Genomic DNA, 20,808 nt, shown 5'->3' with positions numbered 1-20,808 from the left:
GTCTGTTACTCATCCCTAACTTCTTAGATTGGTTTTTTAAAAGTTTACTATATTTTATGGCAGTGGTGGATAGAAGGTAGTTTGCAATCTAGAATGAGTCATGATACGCACAGGCCGGTTGCTATAACAACAAGGGCCAGCCGTGGGTCTGCCTGCCAGCATCTCCTCAGATGAAGAAGAGAGAGAGGAAGCCCTTGAAAGCCATAGGAAGACCGACCAAAGTAGAGATGCTATCTGGTGCAGAAGGGGAGTCTCAGGCCAAAGTCAGCATGCCACACCCTCAGTCTCACAGCAGGGGATCTGAAACAGAAGTAGAAGCACGGCAGCCTCACCTCCAGCGTCACCAGAGAGGAGGAGGAGGAGGAGATGATGATGAAGATGATGATGATGAATCATAAAATCATAGAGCTGGAAGGGACCACCAGGGCCCTCAAGTCCAACCCCCTGCACAATGCAGGAAATTCACAACTACCTTCCCCCTCCACACCCCTAGTGACCAGAAGATGGCCAAGATGCCCTCCCTCTCATCATCTGCCTAAGGTCACAGAATCAGCATTGCTGACAGATGGCCATCTAACCTCTTCTTAAAAACCTCCAGGGAAGGAGAGCTTACCACCTCCCGGGGAAGCCTGTTCCACTGAGGAACCGCTCTGTTAGCAAATTCTTCCTAACGTCTAGACCAGTGGTTCCCAACCTTTTTTTTACCAGGGACCACTAGGACTTTTTTGTTCGGTGCAGGGACCCCAAGGTTCAAAATAAAAATTCTGAGAATTTGAAAATAAACTTTAATCATAACTGCTAGTTAAACATAAAAATATATATTCAAATTTTATTCTACGTTTAATAATAGAGAACTTATAATTGAAAATATTAATGTATTATGGGTTTATAACTTTGTTTTGTGGACCTTAATTTAGTTCTCGAGGACCCCTGGGGGTCCACGGACCCCTGGTTGGGAACCAGTGGTCTAGACGGAAAGTCTTTTGATTTAATTTCAACCTGTTGGTTCTGGTCCGACCTTCTTGAGCAACAGAAAACAACTCGGCACCCTCTTCTATATGACAGCCCTTCAAGTACTTGAAGATGGTTATCATATCCCCTGTCAGTCTTCTCCTCTTCAGGTTAAACATACCCAGCTCCTTCAACCTTTCCTCATAGGACTTGGTCTCCAGACCCCTCACCATCTTTGTTGCCTTTCTCTGGACACGTTCCAGCTTGTCTACATCTTTCTTAAATTGTGGTGCCCAAAACTGAACACAGTACTCTAGTTGAGGTCTAACCAGAGCAGAGCAAAGTGATACTATCACTTCGCGTGATCTGGACACTATACTTCTGTTGATGCAGCCCAAGACTGCATTTGCCTTTTTAGTTACAGCATCACACTGCTGACTCATGTTCTTTTCACACACACTACTGCTCAAACAAATCTCCCCTATCCTATAATTATGCATTTGATTTTTCCTACCTAAATGCAGAACTTTACATTTGTCTTTGTTGAAGTGCATTTTATTAGTTCTAGCCCATTTCTCCAGCCTGTCAAGATCATCCTGTATCTTGGCTCTGTCTTCTACCGTATTTGCTACCCCTCCCAATTTAGATGATGATGATTTGATTTTTATATGCTGACTTTACCTTTTAAGGAGAATCATACCGGCTTACAATCTCCTTCCCTTCCTCTCTCCACAACAGACACCTTGTGAGGTAGGTGAGGCTAAGAGAGCTCAAAGAGAACTGTGACTAGCCCAAGGTCACCCAGCTGGCTTCATGTATAGGAGTGGGGAAACCAACCCAGTTCACCAGATTACAGTCTGCTGCTCATGTGGAGGAGCAGGGAATCAAACCCGGTTCTCCAGATTAGAGTCCACCACTCTTAACCACTACACCATGATGGCTTTCACCATGCCAGTGATGAGCGCTTCCTGTCCGCAGATGATTCAGCAGGTTGAGGAGTTGCACCTGCTCCTGAACAGGGTTTGCAGCCAGAAAAAAGTAAACCAGTGTGGAAGCAACTTGTCCAGAACCCTTGAATACCTGTGCTGCGCCTCAAAATTCTGCATGTTTGACTTTGGACTGGATTGGGACTTTGTTTCTTGGACTGTTTCTTGGACTTCTTCACAGTCCTCAACCTTGGATTGTGACCTGGCTTGTGCTTTTTGGATTTGCCCTTCTGTTTTGGTGCTTGAACTTTGAACTATGCCTTGGTCTATGCTTTCTGCCTGTTGCCCCAGGTGCCTGACTGAACCCAGACAGAACCTTTTCGAATTGGGAAGAGAAAACTAGCCCCATCCAAGCCAGGCTCTATCGGTTTAAATGCATCTCCCAGAATGAGGCCAGTCTTCTCTTCCCATCCTGATTCCACAAAGTTCATTACATTGTGAGGGATGGCCCTTGTTGCTACGGCAACCAGTGAGTTGCACAAACTGCAGACACCCCTCTCTAATAGAATCATAAATATGAATATTGACACAAATAGTTGTTGCTTGTAAATGGCAAAGAACAGATAACCACTTCTCTCTCCGTTTCAGCATTTGTCACCTGTAAAACGGCAGCATAAATTGGCTGCCTGGGACCAAGTCTTTGGTGTAGTGTTTTTAGGGGGGTTGATTTTGGATTCCCCGGTGTGAATTTGTAGTTGTACAGGCAAGTACCCCAGGGTATGGCTTATGTGGTATATCCAGCAATTTTGACTAGCCCGCGTGGTGGCTCTGCCCCCAAAACCTACCGCCAGTGGCAAAGAGGGACCTGGCAACCGTATCGGCTGGAGATCAGTTGTAATAGCAGATCTCCAGCGAGTACCTGGTGGTTGGCAACCCTGTCTCCAGGGCCCTGGGGCAGCCACCCTACCGTGTTTTAAGAACACCCTATAGTTATGTACTATACATTAAACACAGGATGGAGACGTGTACTGAGTCAGACCTTTGGTCTATCACTGTCAATGTTGTCTGCTTTGCAGGCTCTTAAACATCACCAGCTACCTGAGCCTTTCAACTGGAGATGCCTGGGACCGATCCTGGGACCTTCTGCATGCAAAGCAGGTGCTTTACCACCGAGCCATGGCCCCATATCCCTGTGAAACGTGACCAGTTCTTACGATGGTCCCTGAGACCAATGAAACAACCTCTGTTTGTTTCCTCCCGTGTTTATCACACTTTGGTAAGTCTGTGATGTCACTGCTTGTTAGCACAAGTCCTCCCGTAATTTATTATTGCACTGAGAACGAGCAGCTTTTCACAGCGCTGTGCCTGAGCACTGCGTTTTCATGTATTGGAAGTAGACGTCCATCCATTGGCATTTCCCTTCCAGTTGATAAGCCGGTGTCTATTTTGAGACTTGCACGTTCCTGCTTTTTTGGGCAGCGAGCCAAGTAGTTACATGTGGTTAAAGAAACAAGCAAACGACTGCTCACCTCAGCCTAGCATTAATCACTGCTCCTGGCTAAAGCTTGTCTGGCACCTGATGTTATGATCGCGGTGTCTGAAGTGCCAAACATCCCATCAACAAGCACAAATTGGATGCCGCTTGAAGTCAAGCTAAAGATTTCATTCATCATCTTTTCGAAGCTGGGCATTATCCACCAGGCTCACAGAGGGCGCTGTTATAGTGCCGTCAAAATGCAGATGACTTATAACAACCCCGCAGAGTTTTTAAGGCAAGAGACGAACAGAGGTGTTTAGCCATTGCCGGCCTCTATGTAGCAACAGTGGACTTCTTTGGTGGTCCCCCATCCAAGAACTAACCAGGGCTGACCCTGCGTAGCTTGGGAAATTTGACGAGATCAGGCAGGCCTGGGCCATCCAGATCAGGTGATTGTTATATCTATCAACATTAATGACCTTTATTTTGCAGACTTTTTTCTGCCTTTCCTAATCTTAGAGGGCTATGGGGAAGGGAAGGTGATTGTAAGGCAGTTTGATTCTGCCTTTAATGGTAGAGAAAGTCAGCATATAAAAACCAACTCTTCTTCTTCTTTCTGAATTTTTTACCAGGCCAGTAATTCTCAGATTGTGGACCAGGACATGCAACATACCGTAAGAAATAAATTAACCCAACAATTAAAGGCTCCAAAGAGGCTGTCCAAGGAGTCTGGCTGCTGTGTCTCTGTATTGCACCAAAAACAATCAAGTAATTAATTATGTACTAGGATTATCTGCCCCAGCAATAGCTGAATGGGAGGACCATGGAATGGTGGAGGATCATACAGAACCAGTGCAAAGATGTTGCAATGTTACCCATCCTTAATGGGAGGCTGATTGGGGAAAGCAATGTTCAGCTTGCTTCCCAACACGTTGCCTTGGGCATGGGTGGCACTGTTTTGAAGGCACCTGAACTTTCTAGAGATTAGCAGAGCTAATAGTGATAGAAGAGGCTTCAGGAACAGACTGCTGTTCAATCCACACCGGCATCCTGTTTCCAATGAGGGACAGCCAGATGCTTCCAGAAACCCCCAAAGAATAGGACAGATTCAGCAGCAGTTCTCCGGTTACATTCCCCTCCCCACCAGCAAACAGTACTCAAATACACCCTGCCTCTGAAGCAACTAATTACACATTTAGTGTTTACTCCTAGGAGCAACAGTTGAAAACAATCCCTCCTCTGAGCTCTGCCAGCATGATGAAAGGCATATCTGAATGAGCCATCCTAATTTAAACAGCCACAGACAGGTTATCAGCATTACCCAAAGGCAGTGAGATTAACACATATGAAGTTGCCTTATACTGAATCTGACCACTGGTTCATCAAAATCAGTATTGTCTACTCAGACTGGTGCTGGCTCTCCAAGGTCTCAAGCAGAGGTCTTTCCTGTCATTTCATATCTGATCCTTTTAGCTGGAGATGCCAAGGACTGAACCTGGGACCTTTTGCATTCAAAGCAGATGCTCTACCACTGTGTGAACAAGACCAAAGAACCATGCTCCCCAGATCTGAGGGCACACTCTAACCCCTATATGGCACTAACTTTCTACAATAGCTGCCAACTCTTCCAGCTGATGTCGTTACAAACAATGGACTCTAATCTGGAGAACCAGGTTCGATTCCCCACGCCTCCACATGAAGCCTGCTGGGTGACCTTGGGTCAGTCACGTTTCTCTCAGAACTCTCAACCCCACCTACCTCACAAGGTGCCTGTTATGGGGAGAGGAAGGGAATATGGTTGTAAGCTGCTTTGAGACTCCTTAAGTTAGAGAAATGCAGGCTATAAAAAACTCTTCTTCCAGCATAGTTAAGCCTACAGAAGTCAAGTAACATCTGGGCATGGATGAAATAGGTCTGTGCCAGCTTTGTTATTTCCGCCTTTAGGAAAAGCTCACTATGCTATGCAGAAAATTTTTAATCACATTGCCAGCCAACAAAGATTGAGGAAACACAACCCGCAAATCTAATTGTAACCTTTATTAGTTTTCCCTCAAGTGTTCATTTTGAAAAAGGCCAATATTGAGAATGCCACCCCCTTCCGCCCTGGCCAAACTGTGCCTTTTGCATACTTTTCTACAGGCTCTCTCTGCCATTCACACATTCCGCCGTTCACACACCAGTTTGGGTGCAGGAGGCAATTGCCATTGACCCCCCCCTTCATCCCCCTGTTCCTGGGGCTCTGCTGTCTGAAACAGCTTCATGAAGGCATAGAGGGCTATGGAAGGGAGAAGAGGTGGGGTGATCTGTTCCATGGACTTGGTTTGGTGGATTCAACACCTGCATGCCAGAAGGCAACACCCAAGAGCTGCTGACTGTGTGTGTTAAGTGCCATGAAGTCACTTCCAACCTTTGGTTTATGATGAAGCCAAGGAATGCTGCTGTCTAACAAACCCTACAAATTAATAACCTACAAAATGTCCTAATGTTAATAGGGCCGTGGCTTTGAGTTAATCCCTCTCATGTTGGGTCTTCTTTTCTTGCTGCCTTCAACTTTTCCTAGTGTTATTGTCTTTTCCAGTGATTCTGATCTTCTCATAACATAACCAAAGTACAATAACCTCAGGTTAGTCATTTTAGCAACTAGAGAGAGTTCAGACTTGATGTGATCTAGAATCCACTGATTTGACTTTTTGGCTGACCATGGTATCTGTAAAACTCTCCTCCAACACCACTTTCCAAAGGAATCTACTTTCTTCCAGCTTTTTCCATTGTCCAGCTATCACACCTGTACATGGTAATGGGGAATACTATGGTATGAATTATCTTGATCTTGGTCACCAGCAACCCATCCTTACACTTAAGGATCTTTTCCAACTCCTTCATGGCTGCCCTCCCCAGTTTCAATCTCCTGATTTTTTGATCGCAGACTCCGTTTTGGTTGATGATGGAGCCAATGCTGCTGACTAACAAACCCATAATGTAAGCCCAATAATATTTTGCTTGACGGGTTTAATCAACCAATCCCATACGGAAACACATCACTACTTTGTAAAAGAAAACTTTAGAGGCAACAACTGGTTGGACCTGGAAGTGAAGACCTGGGTTCAAATCCTTACCATCCAGGAAGCTGGCTGAGTAAGTGACCCAGTCACTGTCTCAACCCAAAAAGCTTTATGGGTCTGAGAGGATAAAAATGGGATGGCCCACGTACATCACTTAGAGGGAAGGTCGGCTACAATCTCCACTAAAAAATGAAATATGCTATATTTCCAGCATGGTGTAGTGGTTAAGAGCGGTGGTTTGGAATGGTGGACTCTGATCTGGAGAACCGGGTTTGAATCCCCACTCCTCCACATGAGTGGCTGAGGCTAATCTGGTGAACTGGATTTGTTTCCCCACTCCTACACATGAAGCCAGCTGGGTGACCTTGACTAGTCACACACTCTCAGCCCCACCTACCTCACAGGGTATCTGTTGTGGGTAAGGGAAGAAAAGGTGATGGTAAGCCGGTTTGATTCTTCCTTAAGTGGTAGAGAAAGTCAGCATATGAAAACCAACTCTTCTTCGTCTTCTTCTATTGACAGGTACACAATGCAGTTCTCCTGAAGACTCCGCAGGTGTCCAACTTACCTGGGTGGGAGAACTATTAACAACAAAATTAGCAAAGTACTTCCTGCCTGCCTGCTTCACACCACCATCAAATTACATGGGGCCTTGTCCTTAGATTATTTTTAACCTGTTCCTCCTCTGCAAGCGCCCACGGTAGCTTAATAATAATTTTGAAAAGATATACAGAAACCTGTACCGACATAAATGACTCATTTTCTACACAGCCAGGAGTTGCATCGAGTGACCCAGCTTAGTGCAGTAAAAGGGAAATGGTATCAGCCTTGGATTGTAATGCTGGGTTTCTACTACACATGCAGTTATCTGCTAGAGATGTCAGAGTCTATTAGGGAACAGTTTAAACAAGCTGCTCTTTTTTCTAAGTACGGCTGGGGATGGACTGCATGCTAGTGCCATCTCCTGGGCTGTCAAAATAGCAGTTTGGGGTCCTAAAGATGAATCTAATGATTCTCTGCCCTTGAAATTCACACACATATTGCTCTGTGTGGCCGCCAGACGCCAAGTTGCGAATTAAGAACATGGCACTGAACAGTAAAAAAAACCCCTACATCCTGGCCTCTGATTCTTCCGTCTCATGCTGCAAACCTTACTAATGTTACAAAGCAAGGGCTAGGACCAAGCTTTAAAAACTATATGGTGACCCATCTAACAGTACATGCGGCGTAAGTCATAAAATAAATTGTTCTGAATTGACTGTTCCTTTTCCCCTATTACTATGTATGGGTGTGAAAGCTGGACATTGAAGAAAGCTGATAGGAAGAAAGTAGATTCATTTGAAATGTGGTGTTGGAGGAGAGTGTTACGGATACCGTGGACTGCCAAAAAAAACCAATCAGTGGGTTATAGATCAAATCAAGCCTCTCCAGATCAGAGGCCACAGCTCCAAACCACCACTCTTAATCACTACACCACACTGGAGCAGGCTTGGACTCTACTTCAATAGGATACTCCAAGTGAACCCTCTAGACATAACAAAAATAAAAAAGATGACACATGATGTGCAAAAAACCCCTCTAAGTTGTAGAACTTATCCCATGCTAAAAATTTAACAAGTTTCTAAACGTGAGGCAAATGGCTCTCCTGCCCCAGCTGCTCTGGTTACCATTGTTATCCCCACACTGCAAGAGAAGAGCTGAGAGAGAATATTCACCTAGTGAGTTCATGATAGAAACAAGACACTTGAACTGGGAGACACTTGAACTCGGGACTTTTCTCATTCGCAGCTCAGTTTGTGAAGCCGCTACCCTACACTGTCCACCACCATTAAATCGATGGCGCTTCATAAAACAGCAGCCGTCAAAAGACGGCAGATCATTATCAATCGACAGCCCTGTTCACAAGTTACAGTGGACACTCATATGGCGTACAGTTGATTTGTTTAAATACATGCATTGAGTAATTCTCATGCTATGTTCAGCACCTGCACAGCTGAGGGTGTGATTCAATCAATCAATCTTTATTAAAAACAGACATAGACCAGCACAGATCTTACAATTTACCATTAAAAACCTTAGTGTTACACTCTACCCACAGGTTAATACAAATAGTAAAAAAGTTGTGAAGGTGTGATTTAAACCCCAAATTTATCCAGGTGCTGGTGCCCCGTTTCGTTTGTTAGAAACACACATACATGCAGGATGCATGGCGCCGTAACATGTGAACAGGGCTACTATCTTAGAAGGGATTCATTCACAACTCTGTCCCATTTTCACACCATATGCTAATTTTAAGCCACACCTTAAAGACAAGAGGCACAAGAAGTTTGATTATTATTATTTCAATAAACTTTTAAGCCCTCATCCTTGATGATGCACCAGCAGTACTTGGATTTATTGTCTTAACATAAATAATTATAGGTATGCAAAATAAGACATGTTCATTAAATACATAGAACGAACAACCAAATATACTTTTTCTTTTAAAAAAAATAGGTGAAGCCTCTTAAAACATTATTGTAACAGGGAAACAATTAGTACAAAAGAAACCAAATGCTATTTCTAGGGTATTTAATTATCTTCCGCCTCAAGATTTATATTGTTGCCAAACTTTGCATACAGCTGGACTTTGAGGTCTGATAATACTCTCTGGATGGATTCTACTTGTGACTCCAAAGCTCCAATCTCTTCCTGCAAGTTTTTCTGAAAAAGAAAAAGGTTAATAACCATAACCTAACACACTGATATCACACCCAACATGTGTTTTCATGCTGGCTGAAGAACGTACCGTATTTTTCCATCTATAAGACGCCCCCATGTTTAAGACCCAAAGTTAAGAAAAAATAGGGGTCGTCTTATACATGGGAGCGTCTTATAGGGCGAAAGAGACTGATGGCCTTGGCCGGTATCTAGCTTTCAAACCGGGCGCCCAACAGCTGATGGGCAGGGTGGCGGCAATCGGTTTGAATGCCAGAAGCCGGCCGGCCAGGGCCACCAGCCTCTTTCCCCACTCACTCTCTTTCTCTACCAGTCAGCTGTTGGGCAAAGAAAGAAAGTGAGTGGGGAAAGAGGCGGCATCAGCTGGCTTCCGTGTATAAGACGAACCCCTAATTTTGGAGCTAAATTTTACAGAAAAAGGGTCGTTTTATACATGGAAAAATACGGTACTTTAGACATTAGGAAGAATTATCTAACAGAGCGGTTCCTCAACGGAACAGGCTTCCTCGGGAGGTGGTTAACTCTCCTTCCCTGAAGGTTTTTAAGAAGTGGCTAGATGGCCATCTATCAGCAATGCTGATTCTATGACTTTAAGCAAATGATGAGAGGGAGGGCATCTTGGCCAACTTCTGGGAATGGAGTAGGGGTCACTGGGGGTGTGGGGGGAGGTAGTTGTGAATTTCCTGCATTGTGCAGGGGGTTGGACTAGATGACCATGGTGGTCCCTTCCAACTCTATGATTCTTTCAATCTGCTTTCAATGCGCTTTGCAGCTGGATTTTACTGTGTGAAAAGGCAAAACCCACTTGCAAACAATCGCTGAAGTGCATTGAAAGTGGACTGAAAGTTCATTATTCAGCATGTGTGAAAGCTGTTGGACTTGAGAGCAAGAATGAAAAAAAACTTTACACATTCAGGCTACAATAAACCATCGGGAAGTTTTGCACAGAGACTCCCAACCACTTGAAAAGTACATTCTTGCAGAGATTAGTGTCCACCTTCCATGCTGATTCTTGCATCCAAATAGGATGCTATTCCCATGTCAAAAGTGCTTGATGAGGATCTTTGCCATCATTTTGTAATCCAGATTAAACCAGGGTACTTGCAACATTAGCGGGATTGCAAGTATTCTGGTTTAATCTGAACTACAGCAATTGTGAATGATTTCTCTAGTACAACGACAATGCAAAAGCCAACAGTATGTGGATGCACCCATACACACACAGAATTACTAACCTTTGCCTCCCCCAACATCTCTTGAGTTTCATCTTGGGGGTGGCTAATGAAGACGTCTCCAATTTGATATGGTATCAGCAGCGAATCATCGTCTAGCATCATGATATCATCACAGGCATCTTCCAGGTTCTGAAGCTGTTTCTGTGGTCAAAAGATCAGTCACTCTTCCCCATCTGATACGACTGAAGGGCAACATCATACATAAAGAAGCAGAAAAAACCCACAACAAAGCGGTAACCACACCTATAGAAATTGTTCCAAATTGGCTGGGGTTATCCAGCAAAGAGTCACAGTGCATAGTTCATTGAAAACATCAACACGTGTGTGGGGTGAAAGCACAAAAAAATTATTCTAGACCAGGAACTATCAAAAAGGAAACTGAGAATAAAATGCTGGTGGAAAGTGCTATCAAGTTGCAGCTGACTAATGGCAAACCCCCATAGGGTTTTCAAGGCAAGAGACGAACAGAAGCGGTTTTCCACTGCCTGCCTCTGCATAGCAACCCTGGACTTCCTTGGTGGTCTCCCATCCAAGTACCAATCAGGGCTGACTTAGATTATCTGGGGCCTGAGAATAAAAAGGAAGATCGCAATGACATTATATAAACAGACGGAGGACCAACATTCAGAGGACCACATGCAGTCTTCGTCACCCCACTCAAAAAGGGTGCTGAAGAGCTGGGGAAATCACAGAACTGAAATCACAACTGAAAAAACTCAAAATGTTGGAACACCTATCCTGGAAGGAAAGGTTATAGAGTGGATTTTTAGTTTCCAAAATTGAGGTTATTTTATACCTTACAGCCAGGTGCTTCTTATTTGGATGGCAACTGACCAAAACTTACTCAACACAGCCAATCAAAGGGAAATGCGTACTTCAAAAGGGGAGGGGGGCAGATGGAAAGGTCTGACACATTTCATTTGGTAGAGGACTCCTGCAGTAACCCGTCTTCCTGCACTTCTAGCAGACGCCCCAGACTATAGAGCAGGGCTGTCGAACTCATTTGTGAGGAGGGTCGGATTGAACATTGATGTCTCTTGGTCGGGCCGAAGATGGGTGGCCTCTGTGGTGGTGGTGGGGAATCCCCACTGGGAAGTTTCCCCCATCACAGAGGCCAGGTCTACCCATTGGTTTATATAGAAACCAATGGGTAGACCTGGTCTGCATGGGAGTCTCAGTCGGGAGGCCAGGTCTACTGTCATGCAAACCAATGGGTAGACCTGGCCTCCGAATGGAGATGGGTTTTTTCCCCCCACCTAGGCCAGGTCTACCCATTGGTTTGCATGACAGTAGACCTGGCCTCCCGACTGAGACCCCTCCCCCATGGAGACCAGGTCTACCCATTGGTTTCTACGCGCATAGAAACCAATGAGTAGACCTGGCCTGCATGGGGGTGGGAAGGAGAAGAAAGCGGCAGCCTGACTACGCCCAGGAGAGAGGGGCGGGGGAGGCAAGGAAGGTGAGCCTGGCCCCCGCCGGGGCCAGGATTGCACAGGAGAGGGGGGCAGCGGGGGCCCCCCGGCTTGGCTCGCGGGCCGGTGAGCAGCCCTCTGGGGGCCGGATTTGGGCCCCGGGCCGCCACTTTGACACCCCTGCTCACAAGATGCATCTCCTTTCCATGCCAGCGTTACTCAAGTTTCCCAGAAGTTTCAACCGGAGTAGTGAGAAGTCATAGCATGACTTTCCTTCTTATGTTAGCCCAGGTCCAGCACTAGGGCCACACCGCCAACCACACTGCCAGAGTAACATGAAAATTCAGCCTCACTGAGCACCAATAGTGGGCTATGCACTAATGATCCCTGAGCACACAGATTGAGAGGCAAGGTCAACACATGAAGCTGCCTTAAACTGAATCAGACCCTTGGTCCATCAAAGTCAGTATTGTCTACTTGACTGGCAGCGGCTCTCCAGGGTCTCAGGCAGAGGTCTTTCACATCACCTATTTGCTTAGTCCCTTGAACTGGAGATGGTAGGGGAATTGAACCTGGGACCTTCTGCATGCCAAGCAGATGCTCCACCACAGCTCCTCCCCAAAACAATATTCCTTTTTCTAATAAGACAGCATGGTATAGTGTAAGAGCGGCAGACTCTAGTCTGGAGAACCGGGTTTCATTCCCCGCTCCTCCACATGAGCAGCGGACTTTGATCTGGTGAACTGGATTCGTTTCCCCGCTCCTTCACATGAATCCTGCTTGGTGACCTTGGGCCAGTCACAGTTCTCTCAGAACTCTCTCAGCCCCACCCACCTCACAAGGTGCCTGTTGTGGGGAAGGGAAGGCCATTGTAAGCCGCTTTGAGACTCTTTAAGGTACAGAAAAAGCAGGGTATAAAAGCCAACACTTCTTCTTCTTCGAAGTATGCTAAGAATGCAGACTCAACAATGGAATCCTGAGCAGAAGTCAATGGGCTTAGAAAGGGGTAACTCGCTTAGGAACGCACTGCCACTGAGCCCTGGCTCAGAGGCCTTCTAGCAGCAGTACCTTTTTATCCTCAATTTCCTCTTTCAGTTCTGTAATTCTGCTGGTGTTTCTTGCAAACTTGTTGATTTTCTGTTGATCTTCAAACGTAACGTTGACATCTTCCGCCGCCTGAACAAGGGAAACAGGGAGAGCTCAACACACATTTCTATTTTTAGCCACCGTTCTTCCAAGCAAGTCAAGGCTGTCTACATGCGCCACTCACCCCGTTTTAGAAAAGAAGGCTAGGGGGAGACACGATTGCCATCTCGCTGCAGCCACAGTGAACATGGAACAGACTTGACCTTAGGCAGATCAGGAGAAGGAGGGCATCTTGGCAATCTTCTGGGCATGGAGTAGGGGTCACTGGGGATGTGCGGCGCGGGGAGGCAGTTGTGAATTTCCTGCATTGTGCAGGGGGTTGGACTAGATTACCCTGGTGGTCCCTTCCAACTCTACGATTCTATGATTGTCCTAAGGCAGGACTAAATCTAATGGACAGAAATGACAAGGAATGAGATTCTGGCTAAATATTAGAAGAAAATTCTTAATGGTAAGAGCTGTTCAACACAGAATAGACTGCCTCAGGAGGTGATGCACCCTCCTTCACTGGATGACTTTAAGCAAACACACACGAAACTGCCTTATACTGAATCAGACCCTTGGTCCATCAAAGTCAGTATTGTCTACTCAGACTGGCAGCGGCTCTCCAGGGTCTCAGGCAGAGGTCGTTCACATCACCTACTTGACTAGTCCCTTTAACTGGAGATGCTGGGGATTGAACCTGGGACCTTCTGCATGCCAAGCAGATGCTCTACCACTGAGCCACGGCTCCTCCCCTAGACGTTAAATGGCTGTCAACCAGGGATATTGTGGCTGCATTTTCCGGCACTGAGCCAGTGGTTGAACTAGAAGACCTTCGACATTGTTTCCAACACTCTGTGACTACCCTTACAACAACCCTATGATGGAGCTTAGGCCCAAAGTCATACAGTGAGCTTCATGGAATAATGGGGATTTGAACCTGGGTCTCCCTGCGTGGTCCAGCACTCTAGCCCCTATACCACACTGATGCCAGGGACCCGCTATTGGCCTCCCTCTGTTTAATTAGAGTACACGGGGCTCACCATCAGAGTAAACAGTCAGCATATCAACATTTCGCCAGCATAACTGTCCAAAGTGTTCCAAACCAGCAAGATACTATACGCGCAGTACGGACAGGATCATAACCAGATGAAGGGCAGTCCAGGAGCATGAAGACAGCCTCAGGAAACTTCCTGGGGCTATTGCATACACCAAGAGTAACCCTGGGAAACACCTGAGATCACAAAGGTACCAAGAGCTAGGGCATGTTGGGAGGGGGGCATTTTTCTCCTGAGGGACATCTACCAAAGCTTGAATAAATGGGTTATATGTGCTATAAAAAAATTATAGTTCTGATTACCTGTATTTAAAAAAAAATGGAAAAGGGAGTACTCTTACAGCTCAACTGTAAGGGCCAACATTGTGTTAAAGCTTTGGACTTGGATCTGGGAGAACCAGGTTTGAATCCCTACTCTGCCACGGAAGCTTGCTGGGTGACCTTGGGCCAGTCACACACCCACAGCCTGATCTACCTCACAGGGGTGTTGTGACGAGAAAGTGAAGGAGATAATGGTATTGCAAGCCACTCTGGGTCCCCCATCGGGGAGCAGCTGTGGTTCAGTGGTCGAGCATCTGCTTGGCATGCAGAAGGTCCCAGGTTCAATCCCCAGCAACTCCAGTTAAAGGGACCAGGCAAGGAGGTGATGTGAAAGACCTCTGCCTGAGACCCGGAGAGCCACTGCCGGTCTGAGTAGACAATACTGACTTTGATGGACCAAGGGTCTGATTCAGTATAAGGTAGCTTCGTGTGTTCATGCGAGAAAAGCAAGAAATAAATAAATGAAGGCACAGACATTGGCGGAAAACTTGTTTTCTTCCCTCTCAAGTTTTCATTAGTTCCATACTCTCAAACCCTGTTCCAATTCATTGCTGCTTCTCACTTTCTAGAGTGAGAATCATAACATCATAATAGCCGACAGCTCAGTAAAGAAAAAAAATCTTAGCATAAAAGCTGTCATACACTTTGATTTCTGGGTGGTGTATAAACAGGCTTAAAATTGGTGGCAGATTTACTAACCCCATATGTTGTTAGGTTCCTACGTATCCCACAAAAACCAACATGTATAATTGTCTCCCATATGCAGTCCCCAAGAACAACAAACACATAGTTGAGGACAGCAACCATCTTACAACTGATGACCTGAACTGAATTTGTGCACTTCCCGCCTGCTATTTGCCCACATCAGCTCTTCTGCCAGGCAGCTGAGGGGGATTTTCATGCCCTGATTCGTTGTTGTTTAAATTTATGATTTTAAATGCGGGGAGGGTGTTGTGAAATTTTTAGGCACTGTCACTTTTTAGATTGGTTTTAGATTGCCTAGATCTTAATTTTATCACTGCTTACATATTTATGTTTGAATTTATATTTTGTGATGTAAGTTCTCCTGACCCCACCCAGGCGAGGGTAAGAGATAAAAATGATCAAATAAATAAATAAATTTGGGCAAATCCCATTGAGTAAGTTTGAGGAGGAAAGAAAGGTATACACAGGGTGTTAGAATTATACTAGCCATGTGGTTCAGTTGCAATAATAGCAAAAGTAATTTGGGGCCTATAATTCTGTATCTTGAGTTTTTATTGTACGCATCAATAATTATGTTAATTATTCTAGCCTTCCTTGAGTCTTTGCAAAGAACAGCAGACTATAAATAAAGAAAATACACACTATTAATATTTATTACCATTACTACGCTTACATTTGGGTCCTCTACCGAAGACCACAAAGCACCTTGCATAAGGTTCCCTGGTAGTCACTCTCTCCACCAGGCAACTGAAGGAGTCATGCTTAGCTTCAAGAGTAGGCTCTTTAACGTTAATCCATCCCCAGTCATAAACACATGAACACATCAAGCTGCCTTATATTGAATCAAACCCACAGGCCATCAAAGTCAGTATTGTCTACTCAGACCGGCAGCAGCTCTCCGGAGTCTCAGGCAAAGGTCTTTCACATAACCTACTTGCCTAGCCTCCTTAACTAGAGATGCCGGGGATTGAACCTGGGACCTTCTGCATGCCAAGCAGATGCTCTACCATTGAGCCATGTCCCCTCCCCTTTTAGTCAATAACCTTGGCTAAAAATCTACCACCTCCTCCCAACGCCACCTCGACATACAACTACTGTCATGCACACAGGAAGCTGCCTTGTACCAAGTCAGACCAATCATCCATCAAGGTCAGTACTGCCCTCTCAGACTGGCAAGGGTCTCAGGCTGGGGTCCTTCACATCACTCAGACCCTGGGAGACCCAGGTTAAAATCCCCACTCCCCAAGCTATGGAAGCTGAATGGGCCAGTCACTAGCACTCAGCCTAATCTCCCTCATAGATTTGTTGCTGTGAACATTAAATGGGGAATGATGTGGAAAGCACCTACATGCCAAGCACAAGGCCTCGCGCAAAGGAAGTTATACATCAGTACAGAATATGCCAAATACCCAGAAGGTTCCAAGTTCAATGCCTACTACACCAGCGTGGTGTAGTGGTTAAGAGCGGTGGTTTGGAGCAGTGGGCTCTGATCTGGAAAACCTGGTTCGATTCCCAGCTCCTTCACATGAGCGGCGGAGGCTAATCTGGTGAACTGGATTTGTTTCCCCCACTCCTCCACACGAAGCCAGCTGGGTGACCTCGGGCTAGTCACACTCTCTCAGCCCCACCTACCTCACAGCGTGTCTGTTGTGGGGAGGGGAAGGGAAAAGGTGATTAAAATATTGTCGAAGGCTTTCACGGTCAGAGTTCATTGGTTCTTGTAGGTTATCCGGGCTGTGTGACCGTGGTCTTGGTATTTATACCAAGAAAATACCAAGACCACGGTCACACAGCCCGGATAACCTACAAGAACCAATGAAAAGGTGATTGTAAGCCAGTTTGAGTCTCCCTTAAGTGGTGGAGAAAGTCGGCCTATAAAAACCAACTCCTCCTCTTCTTTTTAAAGGGACTCAAGCTGCGGGCGCTGGCAAAGCGCCTTCTTTGCCTGAGGTTCCTGGACAGCTGTTGTAACCGAGCTAAGATGGATCGGGGGACAAGCACAATTCAGACGCTCAAAGAATCACAGAGCTGGAAGGGGCCACCAATGTCACCTAGTCCAACCCCCTACACAATGCAGGAAATTCACAACGCCCCCCCCCCCACTCCATGCCCAGAAGATGGCAAAAAAACAAACGAACACCCTCACACGGACAGTTAGCGTTTGCTTGCGCAACTGAGCTTCCTGTCTCCACCTCATTAGTAGAAAAGGGCAAGAGTCCAGGAGCACCTTAAAGACTAACAAGAATATTTTCTGGTAGGGTATGAGCTTTCGTGAGGCACAGCTCACTTCTTCAGATCAGATTCTTCAGATTCTGAAGAAGTGAGCTGTGGCTCACGAAAGCTCATACCCTACCAGAAAATATTCTTCACAGTGGGTCGCCATGTTAGTCTGTCTGCAGTAGTAGAAAAGGGCAAGAGTCCAGTAGCACCTTAAAGACTAACAAGAATATTTTCTGTAGTAGAAAAGGGTATGAGCTTTCGTGAGCCACAGCTCACTTCTTCAGATACCGACAAAAATATTTTCTGGCAGGGTATGAGCTTTCGTGAGCCACAGCTCACTTCTTCAGATACACCTTTTTTTGACCAGGGACCACTAGGACTTTTTTGTTCGGTGCAGGGACCCCAAGGTTCAAAATAAAAATTCCGAGAATTTGAAAATAAACTTTAATCATAACTGTTAGTTAAACATTAAACTTAGAATAATATTTGAATATATATTTTTATAATAGAGAACTTTTAATTGAAAATATTAATTTATTATGGGTTTATAACTTTGTTTCGCGGACCTTAATTTAGTTCTCGCGGACCCCTGGGGGTCCACGGACCCCCGGTTGGGAACCAGTGGGCTAGAATGTGAATCCATCTGTCTTTAAGTAGAGGAGAGTGAATTCAGACAAGCATTAGTATGTCACAAGGTTGATGGATTTCCATTCTGTACGGCTAAATGTGGTGCCTTCCATGAAGATAATTCACAGTGGGTAGCCGTGTTAGTCTGTCTGCAGAAAAGGGCAAGAGTACAGTAGCACCTTAAAGACTAACAAAAATATTTTCTGGCAGGGTATGAGCTTTCGTGAGCCACAGGTCACTTCTTCAGGTATCTTCAGGTATCTGGCAGGGTATGAGCTTTCGTGAGCCACAGGTCACTTCTTCAGGTATCTGGCAGGGTATGAGCTTTCGTGAGCCACAGGTCACTTCTTCAGGTATCTTCAGGTATCTGGCAGGGTATGAGCTTTCGTGACCCACAGGTCACTTCTTCAGGTATCTGGCAGGTATCTGGCAGGGTATGAGCTTTCGTGAGCCACAGGTCACTTCTTCAGGTATCTGGCAGGGTATGAGTTTTCGTGAGCCACAGGTCACTTCTTCAGGTATCTGGCAGGGTATGAGCTTTCGTGAGCCACAGGTCACTTCTTCAGGTATCTGGCAGGGTATGAGCTTTCGTGAGCCACAGGTCACTTCTTCAGGTATCTTCAGGTATCTGGCAGGGTATGAGCTTTCGTGAGCCACAGGTCACTTCTTCAGGTATCTGGCAGGGTATGAGCTTTCGTGAGCCACAGGTCACTTCTTCAGGTATCTGGCAGGGTATGAGCTTTCGTGAGCCACAGGTCACTTCTTCAGGTATCTGGCAGGGTATGAGCTTTCGTGACCCACAGGTCCCTTCTTCAGGTATCTGGCAGGTATCTGGCAGGGTATGAGCTTTCGTGACCCACAGGTCACTTCTTCAGGTATCTGGCAGGGTATGAGCTTTCGTGAGCCACAGGTCACTTCTTCAGGTATCTGGCAGGGTATGAGCTTTCGTGAGCCACAGGTCACTTCTTCAGGTATCTTCAGGTATCTGGCAGGGTATGAGCTTTTGTGAGCCACAGGTCACTTCTTCAGGTATCTGGCAGGGTATGAGCTTTCGTGAGCCACAGGTCACTTCTTCAGGTATCTGGCAGGGTATGAGCTTTCGTGAGCCACAGGTCACTTCTTCAGGTATCTGGCAGGGTATGAGCTTTCGTAAGCCACAGGTCACTTCTTCAGGTATCTTCAGGTATCTGGCAGGGTATGAGCTTTCGTGAGCCACAGGTCACTTCTTCAGGTATCTGGCAGGGTAGGAGCTTTCGTGAGCCACAGGTCACTTCTTCAGGTATCTGGCAGGGTAGGAGCTTTCGTGAGCCACAGGTCACTTCTTCAGGTATCTTCAGGTATCTGGCAGGGTATGAGCTTTCGTGACCCACAGGTCACTTCTTCAGGTATCTGGCAGGGTAGGAGCTTTCGTGAGCCACAGGTCACTTCTTCAGGTATCTGGCAGGGTATGAGCTTTCGTGAGCCACAGGTCACTTCTTCAGGTATCTGGCAGGGTATGAGCTTTCGTGAGCCACAGGTCACTTCTTCAGGTATCTGGCAGGGTATGAGCTTTCGTAAGCCACAGGTCACTTCTTCAGGTATCTTCAGGTATCTGGCAGGGTATGAGCTTTCGTGAGCCACAGGTCACTTCTTCAGGTATCTGGCAGGGTAGGAGCTTTCGTGAGCCACAGGTCACTTCTTCAGGTATCTGGCAGGGTAGGAGCTTTCGTGAGCCACAGGTCACTTCTTCAGGTATCTTCAGGTATCTGGCAGGGTAGGAGCTTTCGTGACCCACAGGTCACTTCTTCAGGTATCTGGCAGGGTAGGAGCTTTCGTGAGCCACAGGTCACTTCTTCAGGTATCTGGCAGGGTATGAGCTTTCGTGAGCCACAGGTCACTTCTTCAGGTATCTGGCAGGGTATGAGCTTTCGTGAGCCACAGGTCACTTCTTCAGGTATCTGGCAGGGTAGGAGCTTTCGTGAGCCACAGGTCACTTCTTCAGGTATCTTCAGGTATCTGGCAGGGTATGAGCTTTCGTGAGCCACAGGTCACTTCTTCAGGTATCTGGCAGGGTAGGAGCTTTCGTGAGCCACAGGTCACTTCTTCAGGTATCTGGCAGGGTAGGAGCTTTCGTGAGCCACAGGTCACTTCTTCAGGTATCTTCAGGTATCTGGCAGGGTATGAGCTTTTGTGAGCCACAGCTCACTTCTTCAGATACCTGAAGAAGTGAGCTGTGGCTCACGAAAGCTCATCCCCTGCCAGAAAATATTTTTGTTGTCTTTAAGGTGCTATTGGACTCTTGCCCTTTTCTACTACGGCAGACAGACTAACACGGCGACCCACTGCGAACTATCCCCCTCCTTATGACAATAAAGAATGCATTGGTTTTAGAAGTTTGCAAAACAAAACAAAATACAAACCCCCCCCCCAGTTCCGCGTGGCTTCCCTCCTCCCAACAGGGCCCACCCCCGACCATGCTTAGGTCCAGCTGGGCGGTTGCCTCGCATGCCTTCCGCCGGCGGAAAAGCAACGCTCCCCCAGCCTCGCCACCTCAGCAAAGGCGAGGTGCCCCCCCCATTTTTCCTGCCCCCCAACTTTCCCCCCAGGACGATAAGGACAAGCCCAAGCCCCGCTCCCTCCCCCGCTTCGGCCCCCTCACCGCTTTCTTCATGGTCGCCGCCATCTTGAGGACCGCTCTACTTCCCCTCCTCAACGGGGGGTGTGTGGCCGCTCGCCGACCCTGAGTCCTTTATAAGGATTTTTCCCCCCGATCTCTTTTTCTATCTCTTTGCAGTCTTTTGAACCAAAAAAAAAAAAAGGAAGTAGAAAGCGGCTTTAAGGGAGGATAAAATAATTCTGATATAATAAATCACAATACTCTTCCTCCCCCCCCCGTCAGTGGAGCTTGGTATGGTCCTGGTGAAAGGGGGAAAATAGGCAGGAAGGCTTGGGTGGCTGCAGTACACGCCAGGAAGCGGTAGGTGGCGGGG

General features: G+C 46.4%; 1 protein-coding gene across 1 annotated transcript; it reads right to left on the bottom strand.

The window, feature by feature from the left end:
* Window positions 1-8,975: 8,975 nt before the first annotated feature.
* PFDN4 (prefoldin subunit 4) lies at window positions 8,976-20,529 on the bottom strand. Its single transcript, XM_056845075.1, has 4 exons — window positions 20,478-20,529; window positions 12,850-12,957; window positions 10,370-10,510; window positions 8,976-9,119 (listed from the first exon to the last, which is right to left on the bottom strand). Exons 1-4 carry the CDS (start codon window positions 20,499-20,501, stop codon window positions 8,988-8,990), a joined length of 405 nt encoding a protein of 134 aa, XP_056701053.1. The 5' UTR covers window positions 20,502-20,529; the 3' UTR covers window positions 8,976-8,987.
* Between the last annotated feature and the right edge of the window lie 279 nt (window positions 20,530-20,808).

This window comes from Euleptes europaea, chromosome 2 (assembly GCF_029931775.1).
Source record: "Euleptes europaea isolate rEulEur1 chromosome 2, rEulEur1.hap1, whole genome shotgun sequence".
Classification (NCBI taxonomy): Eukaryota; Metazoa; Chordata; class Lepidosauria; order Squamata; family Sphaerodactylidae; genus Euleptes; species Euleptes europaea.
The sequence above is the reverse complement of the archived record's forward strand: the minus strand, read 5'-3'. Positions and strand labels throughout refer to the sequence as shown.